The sequence below is a fragment of the Chroicocephalus ridibundus genome, chromosome 10 (genome assembly GCF_963924245.1).
Source record: "Chroicocephalus ridibundus chromosome 10, bChrRid1.1, whole genome shotgun sequence".
NCBI lineage: Eukaryota > Metazoa > Chordata > Aves > Charadriiformes > Laridae > Chroicocephalus > Chroicocephalus ridibundus.
In genome coordinates, this window is record NC_086293.1 from 5469656 (window position 1) to 5489341 (window position 19686).

Consider the following 19686-nt stretch of genomic DNA (forward strand, 5'->3'; position numbering starts at 1 on the left):
TGCTCACTGCTGCAGCATGCGATGTTGTGCAGTGAGTTTTCCATTTAATGACAAACTCAACTGCCCTTATATTATTTTAAAACGGATCCAAAGGGCAAAGCCAATCTGAACTATTGCGTTATGCCCAAATGGATCCAACTGTAATAAAGAGGAGGCAAATACCAGGACGCTGCTATAGAGCCTGCGAAATTCCTAAGCGGTTTGGAAACGCTGAGACAGCGCTGTTTTGAGCTCACCGTTTCCCAAAAGGCCATTTCTCGAGGCAAACGGCCTTGACGACACTCGGAATAACCGCCTAGTTTCTGAGCACGGCCACCGGCGGAGGCATGGCTCAGCGCTGCGCCGGCCCTGGGCGGGATGTGGTCCCCAGGGATGCTGGGAGCCCGACGCAGCCTGAGAACTCACCTCCTGCTCCTTCGCCCGCGGTGCCTCCGGGGGTGCCCGGCTCTCCTTGCTCTCCACCTCCGGTTTGGGGGTCACGCTCTTGCCCTTCGGCGTGGCGCTCTCAGGAGCTCTGGAAGGTTCCGGGGCAGCTTTGGGCAGCGGCTTTTCCTCTGCCGGTGCCGGGGGCTTCTTCTCCGCTGGGGCAGGGCTCGGGGTCCTGCTCTGCTCGGCAGCCCGGAGGCTCCTTGCGGGCGAGGGCTGCCGCTCGGGGGGTGCCGCCGGCTCGGTGGGCGCCGGCGTGGGTGCTTTCTGCTGCTGGACGGTGGCCAGCGGCTGGTGCCGTGGGGAGCCAGTGGGCGGTTGCTTTGGGGCAGGCAGCGGCATCGGGGCAGGGTCGCCGAGGCTGCCTTCGAGCAGCCGCTGAGTTTGGCAGTTCAAGCACAGCCATTCGTTCTTCTGCAAAACAGAGAAAGGAAAAGTTCTGTTCAAACTCGGGGAGCTTTGTCTCAGCAGGGATCTCACCGAGAAGTTCGGCTGATGGGACACACGGTGATGGGGGAAAGGACTCGGCCCACCCAAACCAAATAACCGGCTTCAGAGAGGCCAGGCGGTGAGCAGGCGCTGTACTGTACATCTAGGAGACCAACCATCCAGCTTAAAACTACCCCTATCCTCATCCTGACCTCAGTGATGTTTGGCCAGAGGGACCACAGCTACAACACAGGGATTTCACACCCTGCCCAGCATCACCATCTATTTTCATCTCCAGTCTTGCAGGTATTTTTTTCAGTTTTAAATGAAGTTAAACAACGAAGGCAGATTACTGCCGTGGCTTAACACTTCTGGGGCTCCATACAGTTCCTTTCTCACTCTGATTTGCGATACAATAAAGGTTTAATAGCATAATCATAATACTTAAGGATCTTTTTTTTCTAGGTTATCAGAAAATACTGGGTACACGAGTATGCAAAAATTTCCCAAAGATATTACCCAAAGTACATGCTGTGCAGGAAAAGAACAAGACAATCTCGTCTAGTGAAATTCTCAGCAAGGGGCGTCATTTTATGGCCTGGAAAAAGCAACTTGCAAGCGGGGCTGTGAGTGGCAGAGAGCCTGCGGGGCTACGGCAGGGGCTCTGCATTAAGAGACCAGAAGCACTTTCCCCCCCTGAGGTCGTCCAAGGCCTATTTTTATCCACTCAGGAATGTCCAGGAATAGGGACCTGACATTTCCTTCCCTTTTGATGTTTCATCATCTTACATCTTTTCGGATTTGCTGCTAATAGCGTGATATGCTCCAAGTCCTTTTCCCCAGACTCCTCTTTTGCTGATCTGTTGCTCCCAAAGCTTGAGGTGGCCAGCCTTGGAGAGGGCAGGTGGCCCCAGAGGAGTTGTCACGCTATTGGAAAAGAGGTCTTGGTCTTCAGCTGGACCAGCCTGGGACCGGGGCTGCAAGCCAGTCGCGTCTGTTGGGGCCACAGAGGCCATGGTCTCCACGTAGAAGATGAGATTCACCAAAACGGCCTCAAGGAAACGGCCTCAAGTTGCGTCAGGAGAGGTTTAGATTGGATATTAGGAAAAATTTCTGCACTGAAAAGGCTGTCAAGCATTGGAACAGGCTGTCCAGGGAAGCGGTTGACTCACCATCCCTGGAGGTATTTAAAAGACGGGTAGATGTGGCGCTTAGGGACATGGTTTCGTAGTGGACTTGGCAGTGTTAGGTTAATGGTTGGACTTGATGATCTTAAGGGTCTTTTCCAACCTAAATCATTCTATGATTCTATTCTATAACTCTAAAACCCACACCTGTGAGGTGGCAACACCATAATGGGCTTGGCCCCTCCATCCAACACTCAGGACCCCACATTTTGATGAGATGCTCTGCAGCTGGTGGTGGCCGGGAGTAGTAAACTTCCCCATGGATGCTTCTTCACTCAAGCAGCAATCTGGACCAGGAGCCGGCATCCAGACCACGTTCTCCAGGGAACAGCGGGGCAGGAGGTCTTCTTCTGCGGGGAAGGGGCAGGCATGCAACGTCCTCCCTCCCACCTCTACCACCCTGCAGCAGCCCCTGCTCTTCACACAAACATCTTAAGAATACATTAGGGCTTCGGAAGGCCGTAAAAAAATAATCCCTTTCAGCATGGTAATATTTAATTACTGCTTAATCAAAGAGAAAGTCTAATTAAGGGGCAAGTGCAGCCTATTGTATCTTAATGATTGCATTTGTCTTCTTTTATTTCAGAACTCGCTCTCATCCCTGTGCCTCTGAATCAGATCTCCTCGCCCCGCTCCGCTGTGTAATTATTTCAGACCGCAGAAGGAAATGTGATTGCGTGACACAAATTGAATTCCTGCCTCATGGAAAAAACGCGGCCTTTCATTTTTCTTTCAGGAATCCCATTTTTCTTGGCCAGAGCTCCCTCCCCGACGCTGGCAATGAAGGGGAGGCGCGATGCAGAGGGGATGGGCTGGCTGTGCCGGGACAGAGCTCAGCTCCTGCTTGTCCCTCTCTGCCATCATGCCAGCTCCCAGCTTGGTCCTGGAAGAACCGGAGAAGATCAGCCCATCTTAAACAACCCACCCTACCCCATCCAGGCCCTTAACACGCTGCCTGGGAGAGGCATCGTCTGCAGACAGTGGTGGCTGGGAGGCTCTGGATGAGGGGATGGGCTCAGCTGCTTTTGCCCTTCGAGGGCAAAATTCAAGCCAAGGATGACCATGGGAGGCCAACGCTGGCCACAAGGAGCCAACTGTGGATGGCAAGTCTGGTCCCATTCTAGGAGGTGGCTCTTGAGCTCATGGAGAGGTGGGGGTTGCACACACTTCAGCCAGTGCCCTCCCGGGCCAACCACGATGGCAGGACACCCTCCAAAAGGTGCAGAGTCCCAGACAGGTACACTCCTTTTGTCTAGGTCTGCCTGGGTACAGATGTAAGCGCTTCAAAAGAGCAGAGGTTCAGGGTGGACAGGAGGAAAAGCCCCTTTGCTGAGGCAGCGGTACAGCCCGGGACAGTCACTGTGGGGTCTCCATCTTTGGAGGGGGTTGAAGACTTTGTTAGACGAAGGCCCTTGTGTTGGTGGCTGCCCTGCTGTGCATGGGAGGCTGGGCTGGAGACCCCACACTCCCCCCCCAGCACCTCCCTCAGTCCATGCAGGCAAGGGACACCACCATGGCACAAGGCAGGCACCAGCGGAGAGGACCTGCTGGCGTCATCTCATCAGGATGAGGCGCAAGGGTCCTCCAAGACTGGGAGAGCGAAGGGCTGATCTGTGCCATGGGGATCTGATGGCTCCACAGGCCGGTCGGAGCATCCTCCCTCAGGCTGCTCCCAGCTGTGGCTCCGCAGCCATTCCTCTTGGCAGCTGCCCCACCTTGAGCAGCTCGCCCCGCCGTCCTGCTCTCGCAGATGTGACAGCTCGACTCTTCATGGGACCGCACCGGGAAGCGGATAAGGGAACGATCTCCGGTAAAAATAGCCCTGCCAAAAAAGATTGGGGAGCTCCACTCCGAAATGCCCCTAGCCTTTCACAGCAGGCAGAAAGGCTGGGAAACTGTCCCGGGGGGACAGAGTTCATTCTCTTTCCAGCGGCTGCTGTGTTTCAGATGTGGTATGACAGGAATGGCAGTAACGCATATCGGTTTGGTTGTTGCCAGGTGATGTTTATACTATTCAAGGACTTTTTTCCGCTTCCCACAGAAGCTGAGAAGGAGCACAGACAGCAGGATGGAATGTTCTGTGCCACAGCCGTCATGCTCGGTACAGAAATGGGGTTAGTCAGGAGTGGGGGTGGTACTCGTGATCACTGCTGGGGAAGGCACCAATTCACCGAGTGGTGAGATTGACTTGTGTCGTTATTATTAATATTATTATTGTTATTTTTCTTTTCTGTTATTGTGCTATTAAACTGTCTTTATCTCAACCCAGGAAGACTTTTCCCTTTCCTTTCCCCTCCTTTTCTCCCCCTTCTCCCTGCCTTTCTGGGAGAACCAGGGAAAGGATAACTGAATTTTCCCGAGCCGTGGGAGAGCCCTCAGCCTTGTCAGCCGCCGGTGCCGCGCGGAGCCGTGTGCGTGCTGCGAGCACCGGCTGGTGCCGCAGCAACCAGCACAGCGTTTGCCATCGCATCCCGGCGCTTGCTGCAGTGAATGCCTCCAGCAGCAGAGCTGCAAGCTGCCGGGCTCCTGCACGCACACGGGGAGGCGTGAAATCCTGCCCCTGGCAGCTGCGGGGAGTCGGGGGCGAGCAAAGCCGCCCACGCCCAGTGGGAACATCTCCGGCAAACCTCTCCGAGCTCTCCGGCCCTGTCTTTAAGAGCCCCCCTGCAGCCCCATCAACACCCATCACTGATACCCGCCACGCTGCTGGATGCTAAAAAACCAGGGGCTCGGGTGAAGATGCTGCATCCGAAGCATCTCACAGCCCCGCGCCAGCGCCCCACGCTCTGCCGGTGACGAAGGACCCGTCCCTCTCCGGCGGCCCCGCAGTGTTATCAGCTCATTTTCAGTTACCCCGCAGCACCTCTGCTCTCGCTCAAGACGGATCGGCTCCCCCGTATGTATAACTTGGTGACGGGCATGTCCCAGCAAACGTGGCCACGGGGATTAAGCCGCCCCTGAGAAAAAATGCAAACATTCAACGACCGGCTGGTTTGCTAACAGCTTGTAAATCCCCATTGAGATTAACCAGATCCCATGAAGATAATAATAATAATTAGGCTGTATTTAGTGCTTTGTACGTCCAAACCCTTGGATGCCCAGGAAGTCAGGGTGCCCCTCGCCGGGGCGGTAAGCGGGTAAGGAGCTTATGGCAAAGGCATGCCGGCGTCTGTCTGAGTCTCTGTGCTTAAAGACGCTGGAAACCACGGCCATGATCAGGATGGGGCCTTGCTCGACACCAAGGTTCGCTGCCCGAGGGGGCACGGTGGTGGCAGGCACGGGGGGGTTTAACCGCACAGAGCACAGGCGATGGGGAGCCAGCGCACAGGCAACACCGCCGGGACACAGAGCGGGCTCCAGGCGAAGGAAAACATCAATAATTAAAGAGAGGGATGAAACCAAAGCGCGCCTGAGATGCTATCTTAAATGAAGAGGCGCTGGCAGGGCAGGGAGCGCTGGAAACCGGCCAGCCGGGCAGGCAGCGGGGCGAGGGAGCCGGGGGCTGCCCAGCCCAGCCGGGTTATCAGCTTACACCTCTGGGACGGTCACCACGCCGACCCCTCGGGCGCCCAACCTTCCTCACCCCCAAAACCCCTGGGATTTGTGGGGGAGTTGCGGAAAAAGTAGGTTTCCCGAGAGAGAAAGGGAGCTCCTGCGGTCTTTAGGGGCAGGATGGACCCCGGGGTGCAGGGCAGCCCCAGCCCGCGACCGAAAGCGGGCGGCTTCGTTCAAGGCGTCGCATCCGAGCGGTAACGACTACCCCGGTGTTTAGTTGCGCACCACGCAAGCAGTGTTGGGAAATGCGGGATGCGGCCGCAGTTCCCGCAGGCTCTGCTGAAGGGGCGGCGACTGCCGAGGCGATGGCTGCAAGCGCTCCCTCCCGGGGGCGAGGGGGAGTTCGCAGCAGCCCTGCTGGCAGGGGAGCCCCCGGGGCTGCTGCTGCAATATGGGGGGGACAGGGCACGTGGTCGGTGTCCATGGGGGGGGTCGGTGTCCGTGGGGGTTGCGCCCAGCTCCCCCCGAGCTCTGGCACCCGCTGGCAGGTGGCCACAGCCACGCTCGCCAACCTCCGCCGGGTCTTACCCTGCAATTGCTTTAATTCACTAATGGGCGACAACAAAACTGTAATTAAGTAAAATAGAAGCCTTCCCGCGTAATTTTGGTCAATGCTACCGCTTGGCAAGTTAATTAAGTGCCGAATCCCCCAGCGCCGCTGGGGGTTTTTTTAACGGCGGAGCCAGCGAGCTTCAGCAGCACGGTTGCGCATGAATCCCCCGTTTGGCAACTCGGAGGTCTGCGAGCCGACGGTGCCAGAGGCTCCCCAGGCTTCCCCGGAGGCTTCCTGGCTTCCCCGCTTAGCTCCTGGCTGCCAGTCCCACCGTCCCCGTCACCCCCGAGACCCTTGCTGCGACTGCTCCGGCTTCTGGCAGACGCACGGGCCGTCGTCTTCATCCCAGCGCAAAACGCTCCCTGCAACATCGCCCCTAGGACTCTGTCCGGTTATTTATGCTCTACAGTATTATTTTACACAATCAAACCGATATCTATTAAAATACCAGGACAAAAATCTGTACAAAATAAGATAAGCAGCATGAGGTGTAAGCATCTCGCGAGCCAGATCACATCTCCCAGCACTAAACGCAGTGGATCTCACAAGAATATTTCATTTATTTGCTGACAAGTACTGTGCAGGGCTCATCACTGTGACAGATGGGTGCCTGGAAAATATGGAAAACACTTCTGGTATCTGAATCAAGATCCAAATTAACAACAAGAACCTCATAAAATCGCTTCTCAAGCACTCCTCTCAGCCCCACTTGCAGGAAAGCTCCCGCTCAGGAGGGCTCCTGACATCCAGACACCTTCCACGCGCCCTCCCGCAGCAGAAATGGGGGCATCTCACTGCGTGATCCCATCTCCCAAGTGCTCAGCATCCTCGTGCTAAGAACACGGCGGCTCCGGCCGTACTGTGGAATGGTTTTTAGCACAGTTTTAAAGGAAAGGGATTGAGTCATGCTCGATCGCCAGATGCCAGGGCTGTTTCAGACCCACCTCGGGCAGTGCCTGGGCTCTGGCTGGCAGGTTCTCCATCCTCTGCCTGCTCCTGCGCCCTCCCCTCGGCAGAGATGCTCTCTGCCAGCAGCCTCCCCAGTGCTTATTCATTTTGGATGCTTGTTCCCCTCTCTGTTTCAACCCATTCCCACAGCAGAACTCTCCCGAACCCCCCCAGATCTCCTCCCCGCAGCTGGAGGCGTCGCATACCTCTGCCAAACCCCTTGGACCGAGCCGCTGCAGTTGTAGGAGGCGATGGGAAGCCTGCTGACCCCACACCTCTCCGGGCTGCTCGCTTACGGAGGTGGGGACGCACATCACAAAGCACATTTTCAACCTCCCGTGCCATCGGCAAATAACCACAGGCCTGGTTTTACCTCTGCCCCAGCCGTTCTCTCTCCTAGGAGGCTGAGGCAGTGATGGGATTTGAGAGGAGGGCGAGGAAAAGCGCCAGAGATCAGGAGGGGAGACGGAGCAAACGCAGGAGATGCTCGCTCGTCAGAGAAGCTCATCGGGAAGAGACCAGGGAGGGTTCAGCTGGACACGGAGCCGAGAGGGGACGGAGACCGAGGGGGATGCGGAGGCGGTGGGCAGGCAGGGGCAGCCCTGGGAGCCGGGGGGACAGGCAGGGCTGACAGGGGGACAGGCAGGGCTGGCAGGGGGGAGGAAAGGCAGGGCTGGCCGTGCACGGCCGGCGGTGCACACACGTGCGTTCCCACACGGCCGCAGGACAGCCACCTCCGGGACGGGGCAGAAAGCGTAGGGTGTGCTGCCATAGCAGGGCCTGTCGCGATAGGACAAGGGGTACTGGTTTTAGACTAAAAAAGGGAAGATTCAGACTAGATATAAGGAAGAAATGTTTTACGCTGAGGGTGGTGAGACACTGGCCCAGGTTGCCCAGAGAGGCGGGAGATGCCCCATCCCCAAAAATACTCCAGGTGAGGTTGGACGGGGCTCTGAGCAACCTGATCTAGTTGTCCCTGCTCATTGCAAGGGGGTTGGACTCGATGGCCTTTAACGGTCCCTTCTGACCCAAACTGTTCTGTGATTCTATGATTCTGCTGCTCCAATGGGGCTTTTTTTTTTTCCCCTAAAAACACCCTCAAAATCCTGCTCAAGCTAGATGCGGAGCTGCCCTGCCTGCGCGTGTGCGTGCTAACTGCACTGATGCCGGCATATGCGTGCTGCTTCTCCAGTTTACGCATGCATATATATATATACATATATATACATATATATAAAATCTCTAAATAAAAAATAAGTGCTAAATGCAACTCAAACACCGTTCAGCAGAGCAGGTCGTGTTTCTGGAGCCCGGCTGGCCCCGTGCCGATGCCCGCCCGGCCAGGGGAGCGAGGGGGGCCGGTGGGGTCCCCAGGGAGCCGCTGCACATCCTTCTCACTGCTGGCCCAGGGGCTGTTGTGGGCAGCGCAGCAAAAAGCCAGCGCTCCCTCGGCATAAAGCCATGGTCTTCTGGGACTGTCCGCAGGGAGAGGTGGCAAGGGGACCGCACGCACCTCCCACAGCCGAGTTTACCTCGATTGCCAGCTGCTCCATGCTAATTGACTTCATTACCATCAACTGGGCGAGTATTAGTGGAACCATCGTTCACAGATTAGCCCAGCTGAAAACCACCGCAGTTATTTCAATCCCTTGCTAAATATAGCATTTGACTGAGCAACCCAGCGATGTGTTTTCCAGCATCAGCCTATTCTTATCTGTTCCTCTCTCAGCCCGAAGGAGCCAACAGTCCCTCCCTATCTCTATTTTAGATGCGTGCAATGTATCAGTGGCCTTCACACTGCAATAATGTGATTAAAAACAGTGCAGGGTAATGAGCTCGCCGGGATGAGCTCTGCGTCGCAGGGCTTGTTTTCTGCCTCCCACCTGCTCCACCCCATCCTTCTTCCTTCTCTGCGCTGGGACCTCTCCCAGCTGGAAAAAAGACACAGAAAGAGAAGACGGGAGAAGCTGCACATGATGGCTGAGCTGCCGCCAGCCCTGCTGGGAGGGAACGACGTGGGCAGGGGCAGCTCCCAGCCCTGGCTCCACGGCAGACACAGAGGAGACGCCGTGTCTCACACCGGTTCTCCCTCCCCTCACCAAACCTGCCCAGGGGGGACCTGGAGCAGCAGCAGCGGCATCTGCCCCACCACCCGTCCCCTTTTCTGGTGCCACGGAGAGGGGAAGGCAGATCGGAGATGCGGAGATGGACAACATCCAGGCGCCGAAGTGGCCATCGCAGTCCAGTCCCTGCACTACCCGGGAGCATCCTGCTCTCCGGGCTCTCCTTTCTCCTTCCCCCTGCACGTGCCTCACGCCAGGGATTTTTTTCCTGGCCGCGGCAGGGAAGCACCAGCCCTCCACGGCACGGCCCGGGGGGTCAGAGAAACAGCCCCCAAGGCGTTCACCGCCTCCCACCCTGCGGTTCGACACACCGCAGAGCCAGCGGAGGATTACTCCAGCTGAAAGTCTTTTGACTGATGAGTAATAGCCACGCTCCCCTCCGCTCGCCTTCGAGGAATAGCTGTGCTTTTTGCCAAGTCCAGCTTATTCCACTGCAGCAGCCGACGGCCGGGCCGGTGAACGCCACCACGGTGGGGACAAAGTGGCGGGAGCGTAGGAAGAGAGACACAAACCTGGTTTCCACCACCACAGCCAGCCTGGACCACCTGCGGCTTCTCGCCCAGCTGCAAACCCCGGTTGCCATGCACTGGGTCCGGGCATCACCATCCCAGGCAGCCCCTCCTGCAGGAGGAGCGGAGATTTGCAGAAAACCGATGGGCTTTTTGGAGCACTGACCCACGGACCGGGGCGTACGCTGCTCCGCCGTCTCCTGAGCTGTCCCGGTGCTCCCAGCCAAGGGTCATTCCCAAATTTGGCTGGCTAGAGGAAAAGGCCACCAACTCTTCCACGTTATTAGGAATTGCAGCGTTAGAGTCAAGCTTAGACTACTTTTCCATGTTGTTATTTCACTGTAGGGGCCCAAATAATTTTATTCCGCGGAGCTGAGAAACAAGCTCACCTTGACTGACTTGAATGCCAAGGGCCAGCTGGGTAACCAGTCTGATCGTCTGGCTAGGACCCCAGAATAACCCCCCCCGACCCCCACCCTAACTCTGGCATCCAGCTGAAGCACCCACGGGTGCTCCGGAGCCCATCTCCGGAGCATCTCAGCACCCGCATCCTTGTGCGGCCGTAGCCATCGGCCAGGCTCCCCCAGCTCATCCCTCCCCGTCTCCCACCACCTCCAAAATTAGGGCAGCTGCTGCGGCAGGAAGCACCTTCTGTATTTTCGGAGCTGAAAAAAAAAAAAGTAAAAAAATCAAAAATCTTTTCGAACGGCAAGAATGTTTCCAAGTCAAAGGATTTAAACTATTTTGCAATCAAGGAAGCGTATTTCCAAACGAGCCCGATTGCGAGAGCCTGGGTGCTGTGTGGGCTGTGTGAAGGGGCTGCTAAAAAAGGGTACACAGCTGTCCAAAAATTTGGAAACCGGTGCTTTTGCAGAATATATATAGACATCCCTCCCCACTCAACATATTTCCTTCCAGTTCATTAGATTAAAAAAAAAAAGAAAAATTCAAAAAAAAAATCAGTAGGATACTGAGGAGAGCACTTTGATGCTCTGGGCTCATCTAAAAGCCGCGGGACCGATTCCCAGGGCTGCGTGTGAGCATCTATTGCCCTGGGAATGGTCTGCTGAGCATCGGTGTCACTGCCACGCTTCTGCAATAACACAGACATCCAGCATAAACCAGCTGCCATCTGGAACGGGAAAGCAGAGACGCCAGCTCCCAGCACGGCAATGGAGAGGAATACGAGCAGGTTTGCCTCGAGACGGCAAGGAGGTGAGACACGGAGGCCAACCACCCCTCGGTGGGACATGGGACATCCTCCATGTTACTATTGGAAGAAGAGAAGACCGGTTTTGGGGCCAGACGTGACCACCAGAAATGCCCATCCTCACTCTGACCCAACGAGTTCACCCACCACCTTCTGCGCCAGCTCATCCCTCAGCACTTTGGTTCAGGTAAAATACGCCCTTGATTTCCCACCGTCGCCATCGCTGGGCAGCAGCTTTGATACTCACTTATCTCCAATCTGGATGTGCTCCCTTTTTTTCCTGGCCATTGGCTACCAGCACACATCTTCTGCTACCTCGACCATTACCCCATGTCCCCTCTTGCAGCGGGCAGGTGGAGATAAACCTGCCCCTGGCCTGGGACAGACTCAAGACGGAGCATCTTTTCGGAGAAGGGGGAGAAACAACACATCCAGGCTGAGCACCTGAAGGTGCCATCGCCGGAGGAAATGCGTGAGCATGGCGCTGTGAATTCAAGAAAAAGGAAAATCACAAAGAGCAAGAAAAATAGGAGGAACAAGAGAGCAAGTCTCAGACGCTGAAAATGCTTTTCGTTTTCCTTTTCACTGAACCTTACTATTTCTCTCTGTTTTATCTTGGAGAAAGAGCTAAATTAGCTACCAGCTCAGTTCCGAGAGACTGGATCCAAATGGATGAAGAATTAAGAAGATTTTCTGTTCACATTAAAACCCAACCAACGGTATTAAAGCAGCAGAGGGTTTGGTCTGGTTTTCGAAGATTAGCTATGGCTGTCCCAAGGAAGACAAGCTCCGATTTTCCCATTTTGCTCCAGCGTGACGTTTCTAAAGCTGCCTGGATCATTAACAGTCGTTACAGACCAGGCTGCAATGCCCGTCACTTAAGCACGTAGAACAGAGGGACAGGGCTCTTGTCCTCCGCTGTGCCCAGACTCCCTGTCCCCTCTCGCCCACAGACAGACCAGTCGCTCCCAGTACACCCACCCCGAGGACCCCGCCAGGTTCCTGCTCCGGCGCTGCCAGGGATGCACTTGCTGAGCAACCGCACCTCCTCAGCCGGCCCTGCTGCTAACATCGCGCCACAGCTCCGTATCCAGCACTAAAACCCACCAGCACAGAGGCAGGAGTCTATTTTTCCCTTACCGATAAAGAAGTAATATATTGTTCATTTTTGTTTGAATCGATCCGGCCGTGCATTGTAATTTACTCCGTGATGTAGTACTCCTTAACGAGATTTATCAGCCTGCCAGCCAGCCTTATCTTTAACAGTCCCCATTATCGGGATGTATTTCTCAGCCAAGGTTAACAGCAGCAGGAGGATCTCCGAACGCCGGCTGCATGATAATAATCCTGCAATAACGCCCAGGAGATGTATGTCGGGGCCAGCGGAGCCCCTACCCCGGACACCACGGATCTCAGCTCCCTTTGGTGGGTTGGCACAGTGTAAATGCAAGATGTTTCTCATGACCACGCTGCTGTTTCACACGCACGTTTGACGAAATAACCGCGTCTCTTCGGGAACTCGTTTGAACCCCGACGCAGAAGATTTCAAGTCTGCAGCAAAACTAATGCTTGCAAAGAGAAACCTGGCCAAACCCCGCAGAAAACAAACATTCTATTCATTTTTCCAACAGAACGGAAGAAAACCCAAGAAAAGCTAAGTTTATCAGAGAAGTCTTATTTAACCAAACCCTTGGTTTTTCATAGGCACTAGTGTTGACTAAAATATCCAGCCATCCAACTAGTAATTTTCTGCATCTGATAAAAGCAGATTCAAGCTGTCTGATTGCTCTCTTTTAAATTGCAAAAAGCCCCAAGTGTCTATCAGGCAGCAGCCACTCGCTTCCAAACCAGAAGAAAATCTGCGTCTTCAAGAGCTTCAGCTTCCTTCCCGTTACGAGCCGTTCAGTCCCTGGTCCCCTTGTCCCCAAACCAGTCCAGCAGCAGCAAACGGGGTCTGAACCTATTTCAGGGTCACAATCGAAGCGTGTTGGGGAGTCATCAGTTGTACGGCTCAGAAGCTGAGGACAACACAAACCGATGTCCGGCAGTACCTCCACAGTCACATCATGATTTCAGAACTTTAAAAGTAATTATAGTATTTTCCCAGGAGACAACCCCACATTGGCAAAGACCAAAAACCCTACGTGGAGGTGGCTGAAGGTACTCAGGGCTCCACCGCTGAGACCTTCCACAGCCACCTTCCCACCACCCTGGCATGTTGGGCAGATGCACCACCCGAGGAGACATCTGCGAACAGTTGTCCTCAGCTCCCCCAGGCCCTGCCAGAGAGCGGGATGTCACCTCTGGGCTTTCCTGCCTATTTAGCACCTGGAAAACACGACATCAAAGGCCAAGGGCCGCACCTTCGGGTTGAGAGCAGCCAGCGCTGCGCAGACACAGGCAGACACCTCAGGTAACCCATGACCCCGTTGATTTCAGCCCTTTGTGTTCCTCTCTTTATCCAGCCTGTTCTGTTTCTGTTTTTATGGCCCCTGCCAGGACTTTTGCCCTCAAATACACGTATTCCTAGAGAACTGGAAGCTTTGGTTTCCATGGGCAATGCTGTTTGACCCCGTTAAATGACTGCTGCTTCAAAAAAGCCCACACACCCTGTTCCAGGCTTCGAGATTGCGAGCCCTGATTTCAGCGGCAGAAATATTTTAATTAAATGAACTACCTTTATGGAATGAATCAAGTGATAAGCTTGAAAAATTAACTCTCATAGTCTTTCATGCTTCTGTGCAGGTCAATAAACTATTACAGTAAAAGGCTGGGAAACGTTCTAGAAACACGGGTTGTTACAACGGAGATGGATGAGGCATTTTACTCCCCAAATGATACACATCAGCATCTTTCCACGCTTGTGCCTCGCACGCCCTCTCCCATCCCCTCACCTGCTGTCCTCGGCAAAGACGGGGCAGCACGGCCAGCGTCTCCAACCCACTTGGGTCCGGCTCCGTGTTGGGAGAGCATCTCTCTCCCTGTCCTCGTCCCATGCGACTCCTGACTCCACCAAAGTACCTAAAACCTGGGCCGTAAGGGCACACTTGGGGAACCCACGAGTTGCCTACAGCGGGGGACGTGTCTTAGTGGGTCCAATCTGATTTTCATCATCTTCAGGACTTATTTTAAAACTTAAGCTCATTTTCAGATAACCCCTTATTTTAACTTTAACTTATTTTAAAAATAGCTGATCGCCCCGCCGTGTGGTGATTTGATGGTGACCCCGACCTGGATGGATGTTCCCACCAGGTCTCCCTGCAGCTGGGAGGTAGGAACTGGCTACAGGCGCTGGGGTGGAAGAGCTGCGATTGTTCATCTCAAGCGTAAATGCAGCAAGAACGAAGCTAAGAAGCCAAACCCAAATGAAACGGTGACGTCCACATAAAATGGTTGCTTTTTACAAAAATTTTTTTAAGATCACATGACTGTTTACTCTGTTTAAAATGCATCTGTGAAGGCATTTCCTTCCCTACCTGCCCTTTTTGCAGACAGACAGATGCCTGAGGGACTTCTTGGCTCTCTGAAGCCACAGGAGGAACTACCTCGTATAAACCCTTTAAGTTATTTAAGAAGCTCCACTTTAAGAGTAGTTCAGGGCCACTGCAGAAACCTGCTCCTCTGAGGGCTGGCAACACTCATCTGACTTCCAGCCTGAAGAAAAACGCAGATTTGTTAAAAATATTGCTGCCTGGCTCTAGTTTGCTCCTCTTTTCCTTCTGTCCTATTTGCTCTCGGCAAGCAGATGACTGTTGGTCATACTTAACAGCTCGGAGTAAATTGGGAAATTATGTAAAGCTGGGAATTTCACAGCTCTGTTGCTGATGGCGAGCCCTTTCGGTGGAGCGCGGGTGTTCATTCCCAGCGGGATCTGCCGCCGCATCCCCCTCTCCCAAGCTTGCCAAAGCCAGGGACCGCCGGGCTGGCACTGGGCCACCCGCATCCCAGGAGGTCCAGCTCCAGCGCCCAGATGCAGCCCTGGCTGGGACAGAGCCCAAACCCACAGAGCCATGGGCAAACCCACGGCGCGGGTCCTATCCTTACAGCCACATTCATGCTCTCAGGGGTTATTCCCAACCCGATACCTCATTTCTTTGCCAAACTAGGCTTTTTTTTTTTTTGGAGAATATTTGTTCTCCAAGTCAACCAGACCCCATGGAAATCAATGCTTTTCTGCTTCAACGGGCTTAGGACTCTGGTGCTCTTTGTGCTCCAAACAATTAAAAATATTCTAACCCCAAAAAAACCCCAACCCCAAACCAAACTCAGGTCAGAGATCAGAGGCTGCCTGCTAGTTATCTCCTAGTCATGGCACAAATAACAGCCAGAAGCTTCTAGCTGCGGCACGGGAAGACACAAAGCATTCAGAGATACCATCTGAAGATCCCAAAGCAGATCTCGAAATTAAAAAAGCCCTCTTATCGCTGCTAAAGAAGTTTCTTTGCCCTAGTTTCCTGTAGCAGAGTCTCAGGCAAAAAAAAATAATAATAAAGAAATTATTTGAGTGGTACAGCAGCAAGGACTGCTCAGATTGGGCGCCTCTGGAGCTGGACCCAGAACAAAGTAACTCCTTGGCAATTACACGCTTACAATCTACGCATCTGCCCTTTGCGCGCCTTCCACACGCCACCTGGTCCAATGGTGATTTATGGTCTGGGGTCTTCTTATTCCTCATTGGATTCCTTCTCCAGCTCCAGGCGGGCGGCTAATTGCTCTTATCTTGCTGCTTTGCAGCCTCTGCCAAGGGTAGCAGCATCCTTATCTCCTGGTTTGTACCAGTCCCAGGGCCTTCCTTTGCGTAACTAAGTCGAAGTTCAGAACAAGTTCAACTTATCTCGATGAAAGTTGCCAGCTTGTGGCCTAAGGCTTCAGCCACTTCAGCTACTTATGCTAAGTGAGTTCTACATAAGTAGTACGCCAACGCGGCCTAACACTAAATGATTAACTCTAGGAGATTAATTTTATTTAAACTGGACCACTAATATTCCATATTCCTCTACAGTCCTCCCTTTGTCTCCGTGACAGCATTCCTGCCAATATGTCAAGAACTCTTGAAGTCCTTCAAGGTGTTTGACTATCGCCCACAGCCTCATACACGGTATTACTACAAGTATCAGGCATAACAGAAGCTAATAAGGTCACTACTACCTGGTGCAGCATGTGATTATACAATCCCGTCGCTGCTGGTGACCACCCAAAAAGAGTTTCTCACCATCCGTGTTCCCCATCCTTCTTCACTCTTTCCAAGACATGACGTATCTCTTCTGCACCCTGACGGACAGTGATGAGAGGGTTTTGTCCTGTGTTTCAGACGCGCTTCAGCAGTTGACATAGGTCATCCTGCTGTAGCAGTTTTTTCACCAGTGTAAGATTCATTCCTATGGGGGTAGGTAATAAATCTTTAGATATTCCTTCACATCACTCCCAAAGGCCCCATTTCCCCCAAATCCACTCCCATTTCCCCCAAATCCTCCCTCTGTGTTCCAGTGTTTCGTTGTACTCTTTGCTTCAGGGAACTCACGGCAATGAGGTCTCCAGGCTAACTCTGCCAAATGTCTTCTCCCCACTTCCCAACATCGCCATTCTTCTCGGTTTTGTGTTGGGGGTAATAAAAGCCGATGCAGGACCTCGTTCTGCCATGCCACTTCTGCTGCAGGGCACCGAGCGACTCCCGTCCCACCCCAAGCTGGGCATTCACTTCGTTGGGTGCAAAGTGGCTCTCAGAAAATCTACCTTCAAGACGTTTCATCCTGCCGAGGAGGAGGGCGGTGAAGGTGGCCCCACGGCCATTGCCCTACGGTTACTCCTTCGCTAGGGAAGCATGGAAGAGGGTGTTGAGGGATGAGAGGCATGAAGGACTTGGGCTGGTCTCCACAGGCTTAAGGTCTCATAATGTAGGGTTCATTTCACTTAACTGTCTAAAATTTGGGCAGCGGGTCTTAGCAAGTCATCACCTGCCCCAGGGGCGAGATGAGCATCTCCAGGGTGGGGAGCCAAGACCTTTGCAAGGAGTCACCCTCGGTGGGCAGCGCTCTCTCCATCGGCGTGGAGAGGCAAACCTAAAGCTGGAGGGGACAAACCCTACCCTCCGTGGCGGCAGCTTCCCCTAGGCCACGGCAGAAGATGCCGAGTGGAGGGTCCCCACGTGCCGAGCCGGTGCTGGGGCAGCCTGGGCAGGGTGGCGTGGGGCTCCCTGAGCACAGCACACCTCGTCCACAGCACGCTGCCTTAATTTAGCAGGCAGAGCAGATGGCAGTGGGAAGATAAGGAGGCAAGGCAGAAGCGAAGAGAAAGCTTTTGAAATAAAGCCCCGTGCTCTGCTGAGGGGGTTTTGCGCGTTTTGATGGTGGTAGCCAGGATGAGCTTTGAGGCAGCTCAGGGCTTCACTGGTGGGGGACACACACCAACGGAGAACAGAGACGGCGAAAATCCTGCCCTGGTTCCCAAATACTGCTTGGCAGGGACAGCTGGCGTTGGCTCAGCACGGCCTCGGTGAGGCACAAACAGAACTGAAATAATCCTCAGCAAAGGGAGGCAGAGCCCTGGCAGAGGCTTTCGGCCCTGGTGAGAAGATGCCTGGGCTCCGCCGCCTCCTGCCCACGGGGCTGGGGGGAGCTGGGACCATTCCCTTCCCCGATGCCGCCGTGGGTTTCTGCATGGCTGAGCCTGAGCATCTCTCAGGGTCAGGATCTTCCCTGCCCCAAACGCAGGGGATGCTCTTCAGAGCACCCCGGTTCCTTCTCCTCCTCTCTGAGCCCCTGCAGAGCTGGGGACCAGGACTGCGGCGCGCAGGGACCGGTCCAGCAGCGGCAGTCCTGAGCTGGGATGCCAGGGCACGCTGAGAAGATGCTTTATCCCCCTTATGGATGGCAGCCCGTATCCTGCGCCCGGCGCCAGGATGGCAGCACAGCCCCCTTGTCCCCCAGAAGACCGTACCCCACCAGCCCAGCTACCGGGATGTTTGGGGAGATGGTGCCAAAGGCTTTGCCAGGCAGACGCCATCCACGTGGGACCTGCCAAGAGCCGTGGAGCCTGAGCCTCCCTGCTGTCCCCGTCACCCGGTTTCACGTTCACTGTGACCAGCAGGATAAAGCACCGCGGGCCAGGGCAGGGGAGCCCGCAATAACCCCAGCCCCATCCTCCCGGATCTCTGCCTTCCCCTCCAACACAGAAAATATAACTCCAGCAGCTGCGCCTTTAAAATTGTTTCTCTTCCAAATGCCCTGGAAAGTTGTTTAAGTTGCAAAGTATTACCTGGGGCTTTCGCATCAGGTTCTTAATGAGCTGAAATGATTTGCTTTGTCGGGGAATCTTTTCCAGGAGCTCCTAAACAGCGTTTAACATCAGCCCTAGGAACAGCCTCAGCAGGGAAAAGCATTTCTTCGGGGCGGCGAGTCGAGCACTGGGCTATATCTCTGCCCACCCCCCCAGCAAATTTCTTTCCGCCACACAAAGGAGTTAGGCAATTTTTAATGCTAAGTTCCATATTCCCTTGTGCTGGTGCAGGCGGCTCCCCAGGCTGGGCTTTGCGAGCTGCTGTTTCCCTGGGAGCCCGCAGTGCTCCCATTTAGCCCTCAGCTCCCCGGCGTCGCTCCGATGGGAATTTCAGGTCCCCGCTGCAGACGGGCGCTCGCAGGGGAAGAAAGAGCAGGAAGAAAGAGCAGGCGACTTCGGAGCACGCCAGGGATACAAAACAACCGCCGCTTCCTTTGCAAACAACCTCCTACCCACCCAAAAGGAGGACTTGGCGCCAGGGAGAGAAGGTGATAGCAATTCCCTTTAATGGGTTGCTTGCTTATAATTGCTCGTTTTGCATCCTTGCTGGAAGATCTCACTTCTCTAGGTGCCATTTCAAGCAGCACATTTAGAAACTCTTGGCAAAGTACAAAATAATAAATAATTCTGGATGTCCTCTTCCGAGGGGGCAGGCACATCAGCTCCCGCTCGCGGGAATGAAGCAGTCTCCTGCGGGTACAGCAGAGCCGTGGCTGCGCTCCCTCTTTAAACTCACATTTTGTGTCCCATTTCTCACCCAGGGGGGGCACAGGACAGGGAAAGGCGGCGGCGTTGTTCCCCCCCAGCCCATGCCGGGGTTGGAGACATTTCCCAGCTACAGCCAGAATTAGGGAGAAAGGGATAATGGGGTAAACCCAAGGAATTCCAGAAAAATTATTCTAGCAGATTACCAAACAACTCCACAGATACTCTGGATGCAACAACACCTGGAATCTGCTGTTCCGCCAACAAACAGTCCGTGATGCACCAAACCCCAACGGAGGGCGATACCCAAATGTACGTTAGCACAGGATACAGCCAGCAAGCCTAAGAGGAGGCAAACGGGATGCCAAAAGCTGTCCCGCGGGTGGCTATTTTCTGCTCTTTGGTGCTCGCGTTTGCGCGATGGGAACATTTTTTAGAGAGAAATACATTTTGTATGAGAGCAATCAACATCCTTAGAAAGCCGGCGAGCCTCCCGAGGCACCGGAGCCTTCCTCAGGCCCGTCCCTGGCACCCTCCTCCGCTTTGTGAGCTTCTCGAGGGACGTTGCCTAAAAATTCCCCATTTTCTCAGGGAATGATCGCGCGTTTGATGGAACGATATCGCCGCGTTTATCGCCAGGTTGAGGGCAGCACAGCGGCAGGGCGAGCGGGTGGGAAGGAAAAGCTCGGGCACGGCCACGCGTGTGCAGGGACGGACGGTGGGGCCGGGGAGCACCCGACGTGCCGCGCACGAAAGCCCCTCGCCC

General features: G+C 54.4%; 1 protein-coding gene across 2 annotated transcripts in view; it reads right to left on the reverse strand.

Annotated features, from left to right (window-relative positions):
• The window catches only part of BSN (bassoon presynaptic cytomatrix protein), a 102754-nt gene that overhangs the window by 13887 nt on the left and 69181 nt on the right, over nt 1-19686 (reverse strand). For both annotated transcript variants that reach the window (XM_063348573.1, XM_063348572.1), the window contains exon 4: nt 406-840. In XM_063348573.1, the coding sequence (XP_063204643.1) occupies nt 406-840 (435 nt within the window). The remainder of the gene's footprint in view (nt 1-405; nt 841-19686) is intronic.